Genomic DNA, 20,179 nt, shown 5'->3' on the forward strand with positions numbered 1-20,179 from the left:
TACAGTTATCATTTGTTTTGTTGATTGATCTGTGTGTGTTGCAGAGAGCGCTACAGGAGGACCAGATCAGAATGCACGTCCACTGCTGCCTGAGTCTGTCTCTACTATGGAAACCTAACAATGGCACTGTCGCCACACTCTGGGAGTACTACAGCAAAAACCTGGTAAAGAATACCTCTAACACACTATAGGACTATATGTCATGTACAGTATGTTTGATGTATATGAGATGTTATGTCTATTATATACAGCAGAGTTATGTGCCCATTAATCCCCCCCAAATATCCCAATTACATTCTCCCCTCTGTCTCCCCTTCTCTTCAGAGCGGTTTGTTCACAGTGCCCTGGTTAGGGGTGTCGGGGCTCGGCAGCGTGAGCAGAACCCCACTGGCCCTGTTGGACCAGGCCCGAAGCTGCTGCTCCCCCTCCCCCCTTCGTTCCTCCGGCCACACCCAGCTGTACCGCTCAGCCAACTCCTTTCAGATCTTCCTCAGAGTGCTGGCTCTCTACCTGGCCCAGGAGAACGCAGGCGGCGCCCCTTGGAGGCAGATCAAGGGCAGGTGAGGCGCGCGTGTGTTTGTAGGGATGGGGTACAGAAAAGGAGGCCAGTTAAACCCCTAAGGTACTCTTTAAATGGAGCTAAATTAGTTTACTTCAATATTATGTTGATACGAAATACAGGTGAGTCCACATTCACAGACACGACTCTCTGTGCCTTGATCTTGACGTGTCTGTGCATGTGTGTGTGCCTGCCAGGTGTGGCACAGCCCCTCTCTGAGGCTTTGCTATTTGCTCAGACTCCCAGGGAGAGCAGGTGTCTCAGGAGGAACCTCCACCTGCCTCTCCTCTCCTCCCAGTGGAGACCAGCCTAGTCCCACTGAGCCCCACATAAAGCCCACAGCTGTTTCCCAAACTCCCCCAGTTATGGCTCCTCTTTCTGGGGGAGACCAAAGACAATAAGCCCATCCAAGCCCATGGTCCCAACATCAGAACGTGGCCTGGGACGAGCCCGGCTGGGCACTAGCGAGGAGGATAAGTCCGCCTAATGACTTCCCTCTGTCTGGAACGTGCTCAGCCGCTCCGCAGACATGAAGGCTAATTAGCTAACGAGCATGGCGGTTAATTCCCCTTAACGAAGCCGTGTTGCTTTCCAGCACGGATGGGGGTGGGCAGCGGCAGGAAGGTTGCTGGCAGGGACCGGACTGGGCTGGGCCTGGTCCAGATTAGAACACCCCCTCTCCCTCTCTCTCTGCTCCAGTTCCCTCGAGAAGAGCCGGGCGTGCTTACGGCGTTCCGGCAGCGTTCCCGTTGGCTCCGTGGGAGGCCTGTGGTGGCTGCATTAATGGGATCGACTGGGAGAGCGCTGATCTCTTATGCCGGGAGTCTTGAGCATCTGCCTGCCTCCGGAAAAAGCTGTCCAGGATAAACAAACACACAGACGGACTGTTTGTCTGACAGACAGAAAACACAGGAAAAAGCCTCCCAACCTGTTACAGACAAACTATAAATCCATTTCCCACTGCTGTTTTTCTTTTCTCTAACCACTAGGCAGGTAGCCTAGTGGTTAGAGCGTTGGGCCAGTAAACCAAAAGGTTGCTAGATCGAATCCCCGAGCTGACAAGGTAAAAATCTGTCGTGCTGCTCCTGAACAAGGCAGTTAACCCACTGTTCCTAGGTCATCGTTGTAAATAGGAATTTGTTCTTAACTGACTTGCCTAGTTAAATAAAAAAATAGAAATGTCTCTTTCTCATCTTTCCCTTCTTCTCACTCTCTCTTCCTGCCTTAGGTTTTTGCCACATGTATATCATCCATACACCTCTCTTCCTCACCTTTTTCCTTCTCCTCTCACTCTCTCTCCGTGTAACATGTAGCAAAACTTTAGAACCAGTCATGGTTAGGGCTGTTACGGTGACCATATTACCGTCACGAGTCATGACCGCAGTCAAATTCCGGTCACGGTAACTAAGCTTCTCCAAGCTCTGATGGTCATTAGCAAGTTTGGTAGGCTACTAACTGCCTGGTCGTCAGCACTCTATTGTACCTCGATTCACTCTGACATCAATGCAAAAGTGATTGAAAATCAAATCAAACACTTAATGAGAGCTCATGTTGCTCAAAATAGGCTATGCAATTGCGTGAGGACATTGTTTTGATGGCCTCTTAAAAGGAGGATCTCATCAGCTTTCTATAGGCTTGGCCTCTATTTATTTCTCAACTTATCCTAATATTTAGCACATCGCTTCACTTTACAACATGAATTTAGCTGTCCTTGCTGGCATGAAAATTAACCATGGGAAAAGCGTCCTCCATTCGCTATTTAAGTGCATAGATGACCGGTGCGTGATAATAGTCATTCAAAACTAATTTCACACATACAGTACCAGTCAAAAGTTTGGACACACCTACTCATTCAAGGATTTTCTTTATTCTTACTATTTTCTACACTGTAGAATTATAGTGAAGACATCAAAACTATGAAATAACACACATGGAATCATGTAGTAACCAAAAAAGTGTCAAACAAATCAAACTTATACAGTACCAGTCTCCTTCAACGTAGTCACCATTTGCCTTGATGACAGCTTTGCACACTCTTGGCATTCTCTCAACCAGCTTCATGAGGAGTGCTTTTCCACCAGTCTTGAAGGAGTTCCCACATATGCTGAGCACTTGTTGGCTGCTTTTCCTTCACTCTGCGGTCCAACTCATCCCAAGACATCTCAATTGGGTTGAGGTCGGGTGATTGTGGAGGCCAGGTCATCTGATGCAGCACTCCATCCCCACTCTCTTTCTTGGTCAAATAGCCCTTACACAGCCTGGAGGTGTGTTTTGGGTCATTTTCCTGTTGAAAAACAAATGATAGTCCCACTAAGCGCAAACCAGATGGGATGGTGTATCGCTGCAGAATGCTGTGGTAGCCATGCTGGTTAAGTGTGCCTTAAATTCTAAATAAATCACAACAGTGTCACCAGCAAAGCACCATCACACCTCCTTCATGCTTCACGGTGGGAACCACACATGCGGAGATCATCAGTTCACCGACTCTGCGTCTTACAAAGACACAGTTGTTGGAACCAAAAATCTCAAATTTGGACTCATGATACCAAAGGACAGATTTCCACTGGTCTAATGTCCATTGCTCGCGTTTCTTGGCCCAAGCAAGTCATGTCAGAGCAAAAACAAAGCCGTGAGGTCAAAGGAGTTGTCTATAAAACATTTCTGTAGCATAGAGTTGTCTGTAAAACATTTATGTAGCATTGAAGGTCCCCAGGAAAACAGTGGACTCCATCATTCTTAAATGCAAGAAGTTTGGAACCACCAAGACTCTTCCAAGAGCTGGCCGCCCAACCAAACTGAACAATCGTGGGAGAAGGGCCTTGGTCAGGGACGTGACCAAGAACCCGATGGTCACTCTTGCAGAGCTCCAGAGTTCCTCTGTGGAGATGGGAGAACCTTCCAGAAGAACAACCATCTCTGCAGCACTCCACCAATCAGGCCTTTTATGGTAGTTTGGCCAGACGGAAGCCACTCCTCAGTAAAAGGCACATGACAGCCTGCTTGGAGTTTGCCAAAAGGCACTTAAAGGACTCTCAGACCATGAGAAACAAGATTCTCTGGCCTGATGAAACCAAGATTGAACTCTTTGGCCTGAATGCCAAGCATCACTTCTGGAGGAAACCTGGCACCATCCCTATGGTGAAGCATGGTGGTGGCAGCATCATGCTTTGGGGATGTTTTTCAGCTGTAGGGACTGAGAGACTAGAAGGGATCAACGGGAAGATGGACTGAGCAATGTACAGAGAGATCCTTGATGAAAACTTGCTCTAGAGTGCTAACAACCTCAGACTGGGGAGAAGGTTCACCTTCCAACAGGACAACGATCTGCAGAGAAGAATGGGAAAACTCCTCAAATACAGGTGTGCCAAGCTTGTAGTATCATCCCCAAGAAGACTCTAGGCTGTCAATTGCTGCCAAAGGTGCTTCAACAAAGTACTAAGTAAAGGGTCTGAATACTTATGTAAATATCCTTACTATTTTATTCAGCTATGTTACATTTTATTCTTCATACTATAAAATAATGCCACGGAATTCTAAGCAAATCATGTCTGCTAAATAAACTAGTGTAGCACACAGCCATATCAGGGCCTAACATAAGGACAATTCGGAGTATGCTATTCTGTTCTGAAATAGACTACATTTTCTTCATATCGTGTTAGACCTGTCTAAAATAAATAATGGATACTTGTGATGATGTAGGCTATATTCCATGAATTTATTAGACTTTTTTAAAAATGTACAGTACCAGTCAAGTTTGTACACACCTACTCATTCAAGCGTTTTATTTATTTTTGCTATTTTCTACATTGTAGAATAATAGTGAAGACATCAAAACTTTGAAATAACACAAAAAAATATTTAGTCAGCCACCAATTGTGCAAGTTCTCCCACTTAAAAAGATGAGAGGCCTGTAATTTTCATCATAGGTACACTTCAACTACGACAGACAAAATGAGAAAAAAAATCCAGAAAATCACATTGTAGGATATTTAATGAATTTATTTGCAAATTATGGTGGAAAATAAGTATTTGGTCAATAACAAAAGTTTATCTCAATACTTTGTTATATACCCTTTGTTGGCAATGAAAGGTTTTCACACACTGTTGCTGGTATTTTGGCCCATTCCTCCATGCAGATCTCCTCTAGAGCAGTGATGTTTTGGGGCTGTTGCTGGGCAACACGGCAACATCTCCCTCCAAAACATTTCTATGGGGTTGAGATCTGGAGACTGGCTAGGCCACTCCAGGACCTTGAAATGCTTCTTACGAAGCCACTCCTTCGTTGCCCGGGCGGTGTGTTTGGGATCATTGTCATGCTGAAAGACCCAGCCACGTTTCATCTTCAATGCCCTTGCTGATGGAAGGAGGTTTTCACTCAAAATCTCACGATACATGGCCCCATTCATTTTTTTCCTTTACACGGATCAGTCGTCCTGGTCCCTTTGCAGAAAAACAGCCCCAAAGCATGATGTTTCCACCCCCATGCTTCACAGTAGGTATGGTATTCTTTGGATGCAACTCAGCATTCTTTGTCCTCCAAACACGACGAGTTGAGTTTTTACCAAAAAGTTATATTTTGGTTTCATCTGGCCAGATGAAATTCTCCCAATCTTCTTCTGGATCATCCAAATGCTTTCTAGCAAACTTCAGACGGGCCTGGACATGTACTGGCTTAAGCAGGGGGACACGTCTGGCACTGCAGGATTTGAGTCCCTGGCGGCGTAGTGTGTTACTGATGGTAGGCTTTGTTACTTTGGTCCCAGCTCTCTGCAGGTCATTCACTAGGTCCCCCCGTGTGGTTCTGGGATTTTTGCTCACCGTTCTTGTTATCATTTTGACCCCACGGGGTGAGATCTTGCGTGGAGCCCCAGATCGAGGGAGATTATCAGTGGTCTTGTATGTCTTCCAATTCCTAATAATTGCTCCCACAGTTGATTTCTTCAAACCAAGCTGCTTACCTATTGCAGATTCAGTCTTCCCAGCCTGGTGCAGGTCTACAATTTTGTTTATGGTGTCCTTTGACAGCTCTTTGGTCTTGGTCATAGTGGAGTTTGAAGTGTGACTGTTTGAGGCTGTGGACAGGGGTCTTTTATACTGATAACAAGTTCAAACAGGTGCCGTTAATACAGGTAACGAATGGAGGACAGAGGAGCCTCTTAAAGAAGAAGTTACAGGTCTGTGAGAGCCAGAAATCTTGCTTGTTTGTAGGTGACCAAATACTTATTTTCCACAAGTGCAATACACCAAATTAAAGCTTAACTTCTTGTTAATCTAGCCATCGTGTCCGATTTCTAAAAGGCTTTACAGCAAAAACACACCATACGATTATGTTAGGTCAGTGCCTAGTCACAGAAAATTATACAGCCATTTTCCAGCCAAAGAGAGGAGTCACAAAAAGCAGAAATAGAGATTAAAATGAATCACTAAACTTGATCTTTATCAGATGGCACTCATAGGACTTCATGTTACACAGTACATGTATGTTTTGTTCGATAAAGTTCATATTTATATCCAAACATCTGTTTACATTGGCGAATTATGTTCAGTAATGTTGTGCCTCGAAAACATCAATTTACAGAAATACTCATCATAAACTTTGATAAAAGATATGTGTTATGCATAGAATTAAAGAAATACTTCTCCTTAATGCAACCGCTGTGTCAGATTGCAAAAAGGCTTTACGGAAAAGGCACACCATGCAATAATTTGAGTACAGCTCTAAGCCACAAAAACAAGCCATACAGATACCACCATGTTATGGAGTCAGTAAAAGTCAGAAATAGCGTTATAAATATTCACTTTGATGATCTTCGTCAGAATGCTCTCCCAGGTATCCCAGTTCCACAATAAATGTTTTTGTTCGATAAAGTTAATCTTTAAGTCCAAATACCTCCTTTTTGTTAGCCCGTTTAGTTCACCAATCGAAATTCACAAGGCGCGGGCAAGACGAAAGTCCAAACGAAAAGTAAAAAAGGTTCTATTACAGTTCGTAGAAACATGTCAAACGATGTATAGAATCAATCTTTCTTTAGGATCTTTTAATCATAAATCTTCAATCATGTTTCAACCGGACAATTCCTTTGTCTTTAGAAATGAAAAGGAACGCCGCTCACGGCTGCGAGCGTGACTTAGCTCAAGGCATTCTGCCAGACCTCTTAGTCAAACAGCTCTTTTTTGCTCCCCCTTCATAGTAGAAGCCTGAAACAAGGTTCCAAATACTGTTGACATCTAGTGGTAGCCTTAGGAAGTGCAAAATGACCCCATTTACACTGTATATTCGAAAGGCAATGACTTGGAAAAACTACAAACCTCAGATTTCCCACTTGCTGGTTGGATTTTTCTCAGGTTTTCACCTGCCATATGAGTTCTGTTATACTCACAGACATTCAAACAGTTTTAGAAACTTCAGTGTTTTCTATCCAAATCTACTAATAATATGCATATATTAGCTTCTGGGCCTGAGTAGCAGGCAGTTTACTCTGGGCACGCTTTTCATCCGAACATGAAAATACTGCCCCCTATCCCAAACAGGTTGTAACTGACTTGCCTAGTTAAATAAAGGTACAATAAAAAATAAAAAAATGCTGGTTGAGAGAATGCCAAGAGTTTGCAGAGCTGTCATCAAGGCAAAGGATGGCTACTTTGAAGAATCTCAAATATAAAATACATTTTGATTTGTTTAACACTTTTTTGGGTTACTACATGATTCCATATGTGTTATTTCATAGTTTTGATGTCTTCACTATTATTCTACAATGTAGAAATGAATGAGTAGGTGTGTCCACACTTTTGACTGGTACTGTAGATTTTTCAAAGGTCTGCATCAGTGGCTTGTAGGCTATGCATGAAAGCCAGGAGATGCTAAATGTGTTTATTTAAATTAACGGTCAATTACCGTGAGCCCAGCAGTTATTTGCTTGACAACCACCGGCTGCCAAAATTTCATGACCGCCACAGCCCCGGGTGGTGTGTGTGTGATAGTTATTGATCTCTAACTGGTGTTGCAGTAGATTGGTTTGACTGCAGAGTGGGTGACTGCGTGCCTACTGCTGAGTGTCTGACATTTAACATGATCTCTAAAGGCATTTGTTCACGGTGCCCGTAGGATCTAACAACGATGCGCTGGGTGTTTTTCTCATACACACACACACCTGGCATGCCTCTCATCAGCACCAGAGAAGGAGTGATGGAGGAAGGTGCGGGTGGGGAGATCTACCAATAAACATTTGAAGACTTGAATTTTGGTTTGGGCGGTGCAGTCTGATCTTGTCTAGAGCAATGCAAAGTCTCAGTGAAAGATGAATAATATGTCACACACTCAATTTGAACTGTGACACTACTATCTCTTCATCTTACTATGACCAATGGGAACTCATGTCCCTTATTTCTCATCCATCTCTCTCACGCCTCTCCAGGGTGTACTCTAAGTTCCACCAGCGGCGGATGCAGGAACTATCCGAGGCTGGGCTGATGAACTTCCTGCTGCTGTTCGTAGTGGTGGCCCGGCAGGCCGAGCTGGAGGACGTGGCCGGCCGGGCCTGTGAGTTGCTGGGCCTGCTCCCTCCGGACTCCCCCCCTGCCCAGCGGAGCCTGGTGTGGAGGGGCCAACTGGCTCTCTTACTGCTCTTCCAGGAGAGGGGCCTTGACGTGGGGGCCCAAGCTAGCTGGCTGGCTGCCTCCTTCTCTCAGACAGCCAGGGAGTTCTACCTGAAGACCACAGAACCGTCTCGCCGCCTGGCCCTCTGGGGCCCCCTGGGGTCCTACCTAGAGGGCGTGGCCGAGGTTTTTGAGACGAGCGCAAGTCTCGGTCTGTCGGAGGAGAAGCTACTCAACGAGGGGTTCGGTCTGCTGCTGCCTGCCTGCCGCCAGTCGGAGCTGAGCTCTACCCTGGGCTTTCTGCAGATCGTGCTGAGGGAGTTACGGTAAGAGAGGGGGGACAAACACTCAGCAACTCACTGAGACACCCTTAACACACTCTAACACTCTACACATTGACGAGCAGACAGACGGAGTGACGGACAGACTGACATGTTTTCAGGCATTGGCCTTAGACCCTACAACTAGAGCCTGGAGTTTTTGCTGGCATGATCACGTGAAAAAACTCCTGGCCCTACCTTTCAATGCTGAGATCTAGAAGCAGTAAACGGGCCAGTCAGGCCCCTGTACTGACACCTACAAAGGCAGGATTGTGCCGTCCTCTGTCCCCCCTCCATCCCTATGGTAAACCCAGCCCATCCATTGTGTATGGAGGCCCCTCTCTGTCTCTTGGGACCCCGTGGCCCCCAGGTCACCTTCAGCAGGTGTTGGCAGAGGCTTGAGTATAGTTACGGCCTCTAGGGGCCCCAGTGCGGTCACCATGGGTATAGCGGCAGGTCGTGAGTTTGTGGAGTGGAGACGAGTCTGGGTGAGTTCATCAGCGGGACACGGGTGTGTGTTACACGGACAACCCGATCAGAGGTCAAAGGTTTAGAGAGAAAGGCACAGGTGTCTGTCTGGTGAGAGAAGAAGTGAAAGGGTAGGACAGTGGCGTCAGGAGGGAGAGGGTGTCTGGTGCTGTCTGAATGGACCGGACCACTACAGTGTTGTGTTAGTGTTCAGTTTGGATTACCCTGAGTCAGCGCTAATGTAGCAGTAAGCTGCCAGCCTGCAACAATCCTCACTCATAACTTATATGAGTGTGTGCTTGCTTTGACTCTCCTGTGTATGCATGCACACATTCCCATAAACACTAAGTGCACTAGTGCTGGGAATTGCCAGGGGCCTCACGATACGGTTTCACGATAATTAAATGCATATACGATGTATAAGTAATATTGCGATATTGTCGATGCAATATATATCGTTTTTAAAAATCCTGATATGTAACTAGATTATTCCACCATCACTAAAGTGTGCTCTTCTCTTATTTCAGTCCAGGCTCCCGTAACGCGGCATATCTTGTTAGCTTCACTAATTCAAAAAACTTCCCCATCTCATATCTCGGGGTTGGAGGGCACTCATTTGCACAAAATCCCAAAGGGGACAGTGTTATGGCTGAGATCATGCTGACCCATTTAACTAAATAAAAAAGCGCTTTCTCGAATTCGTCCTGCCAAATGAAGCTTAATTCTCCTTCCTGGCAGTACTTGGTATCTCTGTGATTTAATGCGTTTTCAGTGACACAATTAACAGGTAATTATGTAGTCCGGCAAATTGTGCCTCGCCGTCATTATGTTTATTAAGAGCAGAGTGGAATCTGCACACATTAAGAGAATTATCCTGCCAGAGGCTGCGACCGAGAGAGGTGTGTGTGTGTGACAACCACTGACTCGGATGGCCATCGCCAAGGCCAGCCGCCCGCCCAACAGCCAATCAGGAGGCTAATTCCTCACATTTCATTCCTTCCCATGATCCTGCGCGTGGGAGCTTGAGACCCCTGTGTCGCCAGAGGGGGTGTGTGAGGTCTCAGTGGTACACATTCAGTATTATATTGGGGGGCGGGTGGTGGACAATTATCTGAGATCTTAATGAAGTGCTCTCCTCCGTATCTAGACCCTACGCCCCTACACCTTGGCCCTCCATTGGACCTTGAGTTGCTCTCTTAAGGAGCAGTGGATGGGCATTATGGAGGTGGTGGGAGGCAATAGTTGTTTTCCCCTTGTCATTATTTAAGGCCCAGTGCAATCATAAACATCATTTTCCTGTGTTTTATATGTATTTTCACACCGAGGTTTGAAAATACTGTGTAATTGTGAAAAGAATGAAAATGCCCGTTTAGTGTAAGAGCTGTTTGAAGATACCACCTGAAATTTCAGCCCGTTTTAAAATATCTAAAAATGTTTTAAAAACTTGGTAACTGGGCCTCCCAAGTGGTGCAGTGGTCTAAGGCACTGTATCACAGTGCTAGCTGTGCCACTAGAGATCCTGGTTCGAGTCTGTCGCTGCCGGCCGCGACCGGGAGACCCATGGGGCGGCGTACAATTGGCCCAGCGTCGTCCGGGTTAGAGGAGGGTTTGGCCGGTAGGGATGTTCTTGTCCCATCGCGCACTAGCGACTCTTGTGGCCGGCTGGGCGCGATGCACACTGACACGGTCGTCAGGTGTACCCTCTGGCTTCCGCGTTAAGCGGGAATTGTGTCAAGAAGCAGTGTGGCTTGGCTGGGTTGGGTTTCGGAGGATGTGCGGCTCTCGACCTTCGCCTCTCCCGAGTCCGTACGGGAGTTGCAGCGATGGGACAAGACTATAACTACCAATTGGATACCACGAAATTGGGGAGAAAAAACTTGGGAACTGGCTTGCTGTCTTCAACTCCATTTAGATTAAACAACAGCCTACCTGATGGTTGCTCATTGTAGCCTACTCCTTATCATTTAACTAACTTATTTCCATAATTCTAATTCAACTTTGCATTGATTTAAAGATCTGCGTTGTTTGCTACACATGGAGCCACTGTAGACAGTGCCCCTTTGATTAGCCGACAATAACAACAAACACATTCAACCGGTGTAGGTTACGGTATGCCTACACCGAACAAAAATAGAAACGCGACATGCAAACATTTAAAAGGATTTTTACTGAGTTACAGTTCAAATAAGGAAATCAGTTAATTTATTTAAATTCATTAGACCCTAATCTATGGATTTCACATGACTGGGGATACAGATATGCATGTGTTTCTCACGGATGCCTTTAAAAAAAAAAAGTGGGGGCTGGATCAGAAAACCAGTCAGTATCTGGTGTGACCACCATTTGCCTCATGCAGTGCAACACATCTCCTTCACATATAGTTGATCAGGCTGTGAAATGTTGCCCTACTCTCATTCAATGGCTGTGCAAAGTTGCTGGATATTTTTTTAATGTTTTTTTTTATTTACTTCACTTTTATTTAACAAGGTAGGCCAGTTGAGAACAAGTTCTCATTTTCAACTGTGATCTGGCGAAGACGAAGCAAAGCAGTGCGACAAAAACAACAGAGTTACACATGGGATAAACATTCTTAGTCAATAACACAATTGAAAAATCTGTATACAGTGTGTGCAAATGAAGTAAGGAGGTAAAGCAATAAATAGGCCAATAGTGGCGAAGTAATTACAATTTAGCAATTTACACTGGAGAGATACGGTTGAAGTCGGAAGTTTACATACACTTAGGTTGGACTCCACAAATGTCTTGTTAACAAACTATAGTTTTGGCAGGTCTGTAAGGACATCTACTTTGTGCATGACACAAGTCATTTTTCCAACAATTGTTTGCATACAGATTATTTCACTTATCACTTATTTCACTGTATAAGTCAGAAGTTTACATACACTAAGTTTAGTGGGCCTTTAAACAGCTTGAAAAATCCAGAAAATGATGTAATGGCTTTAGAAGCTTCTGTTAGGCATCATTTGAGTCAATTGGAGATGTACCTGTGGATGTATTTCAAGGCCTACTTTCAAACTCAGTGCCTTTTTGCTTGACATCATGGGAAAATCAAGAGAAATCAGCCAAGACCTGATCTCATACAGCTCAGTAAGGAGACACGTTCTGTCTCCTAGAGATGAAAGGAAAATGATGTGGATATATTGGAGCGACATCTCAAGACATCAGCTTGGTTGCAAATGGGTCTTCTAAATGGACAATGACCTGAAGCATATTTCCAAAGTTGTGGCAAAAAGTCTTAAGCACAACAAAGTCAAGGTATTGGAGTGGCCATGAAAGCCCTGACCTCAATCCTACAGAACATTTGTGGGCAGAACTGAAAAAGCGTGTGTGAGCAAGGAGGCCTACAAACCTGACTCAGTTACACCAGCTCTGTCAGGAGGAATGGGCCAAAATTCACCCAACTTATTGTGGGAAGCTTGTGGAAGGCTACCTGAAACATTTGACCCAAGTTAAACAAATTAAAGGCAATGCTACCAAATACTAATTGAGTGTATCTAAACTTCTGACCCACTGGGAATGTGATGAAAGAAATTAAAGCTGAAATAAGTCATTCTCTCTACTATTATTCTGACATTTTATATTCTTAAAATATAGTGGTGATCCTAACTGACCTAAGACAGGCAATTATTACTAGGATTAAATGTCAGGAATTGTGATAAACTGAGTTTAAATGTATTTGGCTAAGGTGTATGTAAAGTTCTGACTTCAACTGTATATGTGCAGATGAGGATGTGCAAGTAGAAATAATGGTGTGCAGAAAAACAAATATGGGGATGAGGTAGGTAGGTGGTTGGTTGCATGGGCTATTTACAGATTGGCTGTGTACAGCTGCAGCGATCGGTAAGCTGCTCTGACAGCTGACTCTTAAAGTTAGTGAGGGAGATATAAGTCTCCAACTTCAGTGATTCAGTCATTGGTAGCAGAGACCTGGAAGGAAAGGCGGCTTTGGGGATGACCAGTGAAATATACCTGCTGGAGCGCGTGCTACGGGTGGGTGTTGCTATTGTGACCAGTGAGCTGAGATAAGGCGGAGCTTTACCTTGCAAAGACTTAAAGGTGACCTGAAGCCAGTGGGTTTGGCGACGAATATGTAGCGAGGACCATCCAATGAGAGCATACAGGTCGCAGTGTTGGGTAGTATATGGGGCTTTGGAGACAAAACGGATGGCACTGTGTTAGACTGCATCCAATTTGCTGAGTAGAGTGTTGGAGGCTATTTTGTAAATGACATTGCTGAAGTCAAGGATCGGTAGGATAGTCAGTTTTATGAAGGTATGTTTGGCAGCATGAGTGAAGGAGGCTTTGTTGTGAAATATTCAAGCCGATTCTAGATTTAACTTTGGATTGGAGATGCTTAATGTGAGTCTGGAAGGAGAGTTTCCAGTCTAGCCAGACACCTAGGTATTTATAGTTGTCCGCATATTCTAAGTCGGAACCTTCCAGAGTAGTGATGTTAGTCGGGCGGGCGGGTGCGGGCAGTGATTGGTTGAAGAGCATGCATTTCGTTCTACTAGCAATTAAGAGCAGTTGGAGGCAACGGAAGGAGTGTTGTATGGCATTGAAGCTCGTTTGGAGGTTTGTTAACACAGTGTCCAAAGAAGGGCCAGATGTATACAGAATGGTGTCGTCTGCGTAGAGGTTAATCAAAGAATCACCCGCAGCAAGAGCGACATCATTGATATATACAGAGAAAAGTCGGCCCGAGAATTGAACCCTGTGGCACCCCCATAGACTGCCAGAGGTTGTTGTTGGGAACTGGAATACGCTGTGATACACGTTGATCCAGAGCATCCCAAACATGCTCAATGTCTGAGTATGCAGGCCATGGAAGAACTGGGACATTTTCCGTTTCCAGGAATTGTGTACAGATCCTTGCGACATAGGGGGGTGCTTTATCATGCTGAAATATGAAGTAATGGCACAACAACGGGCCTCAGGATCCTGACACGGTATCTCTGTGCATTCAAATTGCCATAACCCCATACCATAACCCCACCGCCACCATGTGGCAATCTGTTTACAACATTGACATCAGCAAACCGCTCGCCCGTACGACGCCATACACGCTGTTTGCCATCTGCCCGGTACAGTTGAAACCGGGATTAATCTGTGAAGAACACTCCAGCGTGCCAGTGGCCATCGAAGGTGAGCATTTGCACACTGAAGTCGGTTATGACTCCGAACTGTAGTCGGGTCAAGACCCTGGTGAGGACGACGAGCATGTAGATGGGCTTCCCTGAGACGTTTTCTGAGAGTTTGTGCAGACATTCATCGGTTGTGCAAACCCACAGTTTCATCAGCTGTCCGAGTGGCAAGTCAGTCTGTGTGTGTGTGTGATAGTGGCTGCATTTGGGAGAGGGGTTAAGTGGGGTCTCTAATGGTGTGTGTGTACAGCTATAAGAAGCGGCAGTGGGGAGGATTAAGTGGGGTCTCTGACTATGTCTTGTACAATGAGCCTTGATGGGTGTGAAAGGCCCATTCCGCCGTAGTAACGAGGCTAATGAATTCAGACTCTAATCGATTGTCTCGGCTCTCTCTGGATTAGATGCAACCTTGCTAGAAGGCGCAGGCAGAGGTGTGTGTCTGTGTGTGTGAGAGAGACGAGTGGGGAGCTGAGGGAGTGCCAGTACTCACCCCTGCCTCCCTCCCCTCCATCCCTCACTCCCTCGCTCCATCCGGGCGAATGAGGGGACAGGAGGATCATCTTCAGTCTAAATGAGATTACAGCTCCTTCAGCTGCTTATCTGGGCTAATGCCAGCCGCCGTGGGGCCAGGCAGACACAGCAGCCAGAGCCCAGTCTGTGTACAGGGGATCTGCCCTGCCCTGCTCCTCTCTACCCGGCACTGCACCGCATGACCTAATCCCCCCAGAGATGGGAAGAGTGAGAGAGCGAAGAAGAGGGAGGAGAGAATGTGAAAGAGGAAGGAAGTGGAGTATAGATAGGGATGGAGGTGGAGAGGTGGTGTGAAAGAGAGGGAGATGCTGTGGTTCTGTTGAATAATGATGTTATTGGTGTATGTGTGTCCTACAGGAGGGTCCATCAGCGCAATGTCCAGCCTGGCCACTCGGCATGTCCCCCCGGTGCCTGGCTGCCTCCTCCCAGTGCCAGCGTGGGTAAAGACCGCCACCTAGCGGTTGCAGCAGCTCTCTGGGCCCACTTTTTCCCCTTCCTCCGCAGCCTGCGCCTTTCCAACACCCCTCCTGCCCAACTGGCTGATGCTGCCGCAGGTCAGAGGCTCACACTGAGAGAGGGAGAGAGTGGGAGGGAGGAGGATAAATGTTCACTGTGTACAACAATTTCACACTGTGGGTTGCACACACAAACAGTTGTCTTTCTCATAAGATAATATACACTGTCTGCCTTTGTCTCACTGTTTCTCGCTCTCGTGCTCTCTTGTCAGCTCTTTTAATCTCAACATCTTGCATCTTTGCTTTGTCTTGACCATGCAGTGAAAAATCTTTCCATTATAGTATGACTCTCTCAAACGTATTTTCCATGGTAGTTACCGTATCATGGTATGAATGTTGACTCTCTTTTCCAGGATTTACACTGCTGGCCTTTGACCTTCCTAGCTCTGCCCCCCAAGACCTCCAGCCCAACCCCATCCAGTCCATCATGCAGTGCTTCAGCTGGGACGACATGCTTCACCCCCTGCTAGTGACTCGCTACTTACCCCACCTGCTCCAGAACAGGTAACATTACTCCAGTACATTACCCTAGTAAGCAGAGTCTGAACTTGTCCAATAGGAATGCTTGTTTTTATTTTCTGTTGCAAAACACTTTGCTACGGAGTGCACTAATGAATATGGTGGCACACATCCGAAAGGATCATTCTGAGCAAGGTGCTGCACAAAATCATTGATCTACAAATCACCTTTGCATTCCAAGCTACTATCCATCATGTGAGTCTCCCTTTATACAGATTAGCACATCTGTGCAGAGCCTTGCTCCGGTGGAACATACAGTCGTGGCCAAAAGTTTTGAGAATGACACAAATATACATTTTCACATAGTTTGCTGCTTCGGTGTCTTTAGATATTTTTGTTAGATGTTACTATGGAATAGTGAAGTATAATTACAAGCATTTCATAAGTGGCAAAGGCTTTTATTGGCAATACATGAAGTTGATGGAAGGAGTCAATATTTGCAGTGTTGACCCTTCTTTTTCAAGACCTCTGCAATCCGCCCTGGCATGCTGTCGATTAACTTCTGGGCCACATCCTGACTGATGGCAGCCCATTCTTGCACAATCAATGCTTGGAGTTTGTCAGAATTTGTGGGTTTTTGTTTGTCCACCCGCCTCCTTGAGTGTTGATCACAAATTCTCAATGGGATTAAGGTCTGGGGAGTTTCCTGGCCATGGACCCAAAATATTGATGTTTTGTTTCCTGAGCCACTTAGTTATCACTTTTGCCTTATGGCAAGGTGCTCCATCATGCTGGAAAATGCATTGTTTGTCACCAAACTGTTCCTGGAAGGTTGGGAGAAGTTGCTCTCGGAGGATGTGTTGATACCATTCTTTATTCATGGCTGTGTCTTAGGCAAAATAGTGAGTGAGTCCACTCCCTTGGCTGAGAAGCAACCCCACACATGAATGGTCTCTGGATGCTTTACTGTTGGCATGACACAGGACTGAGGCTAGCGCTCACCTTATCTTCTCCGGACAAGCTTTTTTCCGGATGCCCCAAACAATCGGAAAGGGGATTCACCAGAGAAAATGACTTTACCCCAGTCCTCAGCAGTCCAATCCCTGTACCTTTTGCAGAATATCAGTCTATCCCAGATGTTTTTCCTAGAGGGAAGTGGTGCCCTTCTCTGCTGCCCTTCTTGACACTGGGCCATCCTCCAAAAGTCTTTGCCTCACTGTGCGTGCAGATGAACGCACACCTGCCTGCAGCCATTCCTGAGCAAGCTCTGTACTGGTGGTGCCCTGATCCCGCAGCTGAATCAACTTTAGGAGACGGTCCTGGCGCTTGCTGGACTTTCTTGGGAGCCCTGAAGCCGCCTTCACAACAATTGAACCGCTCTCCTTGAAGTTCTTGATGATCCGATAAATGGTTGATTTAGGTGCAATCTCACTGGCAGCAATATCCTTGCCTGTGAAGCCCTTTTTGTGCAAAGCAATGATGACGGCACGTGTTTCCTTGCAGGTAACCATGTTTGACAGAGGAAGAACAATGATTCCAAGCACCACCCTCCTTTTGAAGCTTCCAGTCTGTTATTCGAACTCAAATCAGCATGACAGAGTGATCTCCAGCCTTGTCCTCGTCAACACTTACACCTGTGTTAACGAGATAATCACTGACATGATGTCAGCTGGTCCTTTTGTGGCAGGGTTGAAATGCAGTGGAAATGTTTTTTGGGGATTCAGTTCATTTGCATGGCAAAGAGGGACTTTGCAATTAATTGCATTGCAGTTCATCTGATCACTCTTCATAACATTCTGGAGAATATGCAAATTGCCATCATACAACCTGAGGCAGCAGACTTTGTGAAAATTAATATTTGTGTAATTCTCAACTTTTGGCCACGACTGTAGAGATTGCGGTCAGACTGCACAGAATCACTGATCCTCAAATCACCTCACATCCCAAACAATAACTAATTATTCGATCAAGATTATAAATTCTGTGCCTCACCTTTCTCTAACTTGTGATTCCCTTAAACATATTTGTTGTTTGTTCTACGTCAAGCTGACCTCTCTTCCACAGTGAGCTGGTGTATTCAGTGAGCTCCGGCTGTGGAGGTTCCGTGTCGGGCTCAGCCCAGACCCTGTCTGTGAGAGCCTGGTTCCGCTGTGTTCTGCAGCAGCACATCCACAAGAACCCAGATGGCACGGACAGCAGAGCAGGTACAGAACCTCAACCTAGAACCCTGGACATCCGCCATTTATCAAACGCTCTTTTGCGAAGATACGTAGTCATGCGTGCACACACTGGCCAGGCCTCACTGGTTTCTGTTCAGCAGTCAGGTATGGAAAGACATCCTCAGTTAGTTAGGCCACATTAAAACACTACACTTACATTTCTTGTCTATTACCATATTATGATAATTTCCCATTAGTTTCCCCTTTAAGTACGTGTATTTCTAAGTTTATTTCAGTGTTTTGTTATGTGTTTTGTTATGGAGATGTAAGTGTGTATATGTGTGGCTCAGTTGGAAAGAGTGGCGCTAGAAACACTTAAGGTCGTGGGTTCAGTTCCCATAAGGAATTAATACACATTCTAAAAATGACCAGCATTTACACAGGCAGCCCAATTTTGATATTTTGCCCAATCAGATCAGATATTTTGCCAATAAATCGGGCAAAGGATCAAAATTGGGAAACATGTTTATCCAAAGACTGCATTTACACGTCTGCTAAGTGGCATGTGTGATTATTTATGATTATTTATGACTTTTTCCAGGCAGGGCTCTGGAGGAGCAGTTGTCGGAGCTCACTAGGCTCGTATTAAGGCTCCCTGAGGTGGACTCCCTACTGCAGAGGGCCGGGCTGCAGCCTGGAGCCGGCAGCAAGCTAGTGCCCAGGTCTGCTCTGGAGATGTTTATCAAGGTACTACACACACCTCGTCACACACACAGGGTAGCTTGTCATCTCACACACGCATGTGCACAAAGATATTTGCAACATGCACGATACATACAGGTAACTGCCAAAATAAAGGGAACACTTTAGTAAATGAGGGATACAAAGTACAGTGGGGCAAAAAAGTATTTAGTCCGCCACCAATTGTGCAGGTTCTCCCACTTAAAAAGATGAGAGAGGCCTGTAATTTATCATAGGTACACCTCAACTATGACAGACAAAATGAGAAAAAAAATCCAGAAAATCAAAATGTAGGATTTTTAATGAATTTATTTGCAAAATACAGCGGTTTCCAAAATGGAATTTCTCATGGAAGAATGATGTCTCATCCTTGCAATAGAATTCCAGACACTTGTAGAATCTATGCCAAGAAGTATTGAAGCTGTTCTGGCTTGTGGTGGCCCAATGCCCTATTGAGACATTTTATGTTGGTGTTTCCTTTATTTTGGCATTAACATGTATATCAACAGCATACGCTGAAAGGCAAGTCCGCATTTCCATACAAATAAATACAGCTTAAATACGTTGTCGTTTTGTATTTTCCTCTCTCAGGCTGTGGGGCGTGTGTACAGTGGGCTGCAGGTGTTGTCTGAGCGTTCTGCCATGGTCACCCGTGCTCTGGACTACACAGGGGACATCATGAAGTATATCAAACACTACCTGGTCAATAAGAGTCCTCAGGAGGGGCTGCTGCTGGCCTACTGGGCTGTGGGTGGGTGTTTGCATCACTGAGGTCTGCCCCTATCCCCTTAGGCTGTTGTGTGAATCTCTAAGGACTGGATAGGTGTAAGATGGCGCTATGGCCATATTGCTTATACCTATGCAATCATTTCAGATCTCTACAAGTGCATAGAAGATATATTTGCTAGAGGTCAATTTGGTATTGGGTGAGAAGGAATCGGCGTGTTTACGAGGATCAGGATATGATCAGGGTTAGCAATTCTGCCCAGCGACTTGCTTCGAGCCTATCGCCTCAAACATGTGTGTGTGTGTGTGTGTTCTCAGGGTACGTTGTGAAGCACTGGAGTCCCCTGCTGGCCACCTCCAAGGCCCAGCATCTGCTCTTCAACATTGTCAACGGGCTGCTCCTCCCTAACTCTCTGTCCGGACTGGACAAGGCCTTGAGGGACAGCCTGCCCCTCTACCTGCAGGTGGGCCGCATGCACAGACACCCGCACACACACACACACCCGCCAACACACACACACTCCCACTTTTGATACTTCTGACAAAAATAATTGTTTTGATACTTCTGAACGTACTAGCAGGGTTGGAGGGGAGGAAAGAAAAGTATACGAACTGACCTCTCTCTCCGTCTCTCCTTTCCTCCCCTCCAGGGTCTGTCTATAGCAACCAGTATGTCTCAGTCTCAGGGTGCCTACCTGAAGAAGCAGCTCCGGGATGTCATCTCCAAGTACCTCGACCATTTCCTGCCTGCCACGCCATCGGTTGGAGCCATAACCAATCACCCGGTGCTGCTGGCGGCCTGTGAGGCCACGCCCACCCCGCGTGGGGCGGCACTGAGAAGGAGCATCCTGCAGGTGATCAGGTAGGGTTCTGACGCTCTGGGTAGAGATTGCTCTTAGGCACAGATCCAGGAGGAGTAAACCCTGCCCACATAATTAGG

General features: G+C 45.9%; 1 protein-coding gene across 6 annotated transcripts in view; it reads left to right on the plus strand.

The window, feature by feature from the left end:
- The window catches only part of mms22l (MMS22-like, DNA repair protein), a 31,403-nt gene that overhangs the window by 8,328 nt on the left and 2,896 nt on the right, over nucleotides 1–20,179 (plus strand). For all 6 annotated transcript variants that reach the window (XM_090229350.1, XM_021596411.3, XM_021596415.3 and 3 more), the window contains 10 exons: nucleotides 45–164; nucleotides 325–560; nucleotides 7,975–8,481; nucleotides 14,997–15,193; nucleotides 15,508–15,658; nucleotides 17,678–17,817; nucleotides 18,374–18,519; nucleotides 19,105–19,264; nucleotides 19,558–19,703; nucleotides 19,890–20,101. In XM_090229350.1, the coding sequence (XP_090085476.1) occupies nucleotides 72–164; nucleotides 325–560; nucleotides 7,975–8,481; nucleotides 14,997–15,193; nucleotides 15,508–15,658; nucleotides 17,678–17,817; nucleotides 18,374–18,519; nucleotides 19,105–19,264; nucleotides 19,558–19,703; nucleotides 19,890–20,101 (1,988 nt within the window). In that variant the 5' untranslated portion in view covers nucleotides 45–71. The remainder of the gene's footprint in view (nucleotides 1–44; nucleotides 165–324; nucleotides 561–7,974; nucleotides 8,482–14,996; nucleotides 15,194–15,507; nucleotides 15,659–17,677; nucleotides 17,818–18,373; nucleotides 18,520–19,104; nucleotides 19,265–19,557; nucleotides 19,704–19,889; nucleotides 20,102–20,179) is intronic.

This window comes from Oncorhynchus mykiss, chromosome 3 (genome assembly GCF_057628025.1).
Source record: "Oncorhynchus mykiss isolate SJ-2025 chromosome 3, ASM5762802v1, whole genome shotgun sequence".
Lineage (NCBI taxonomy): Eukaryota > Metazoa > Chordata > Actinopteri > Salmoniformes > Salmonidae > Oncorhynchus > Oncorhynchus mykiss.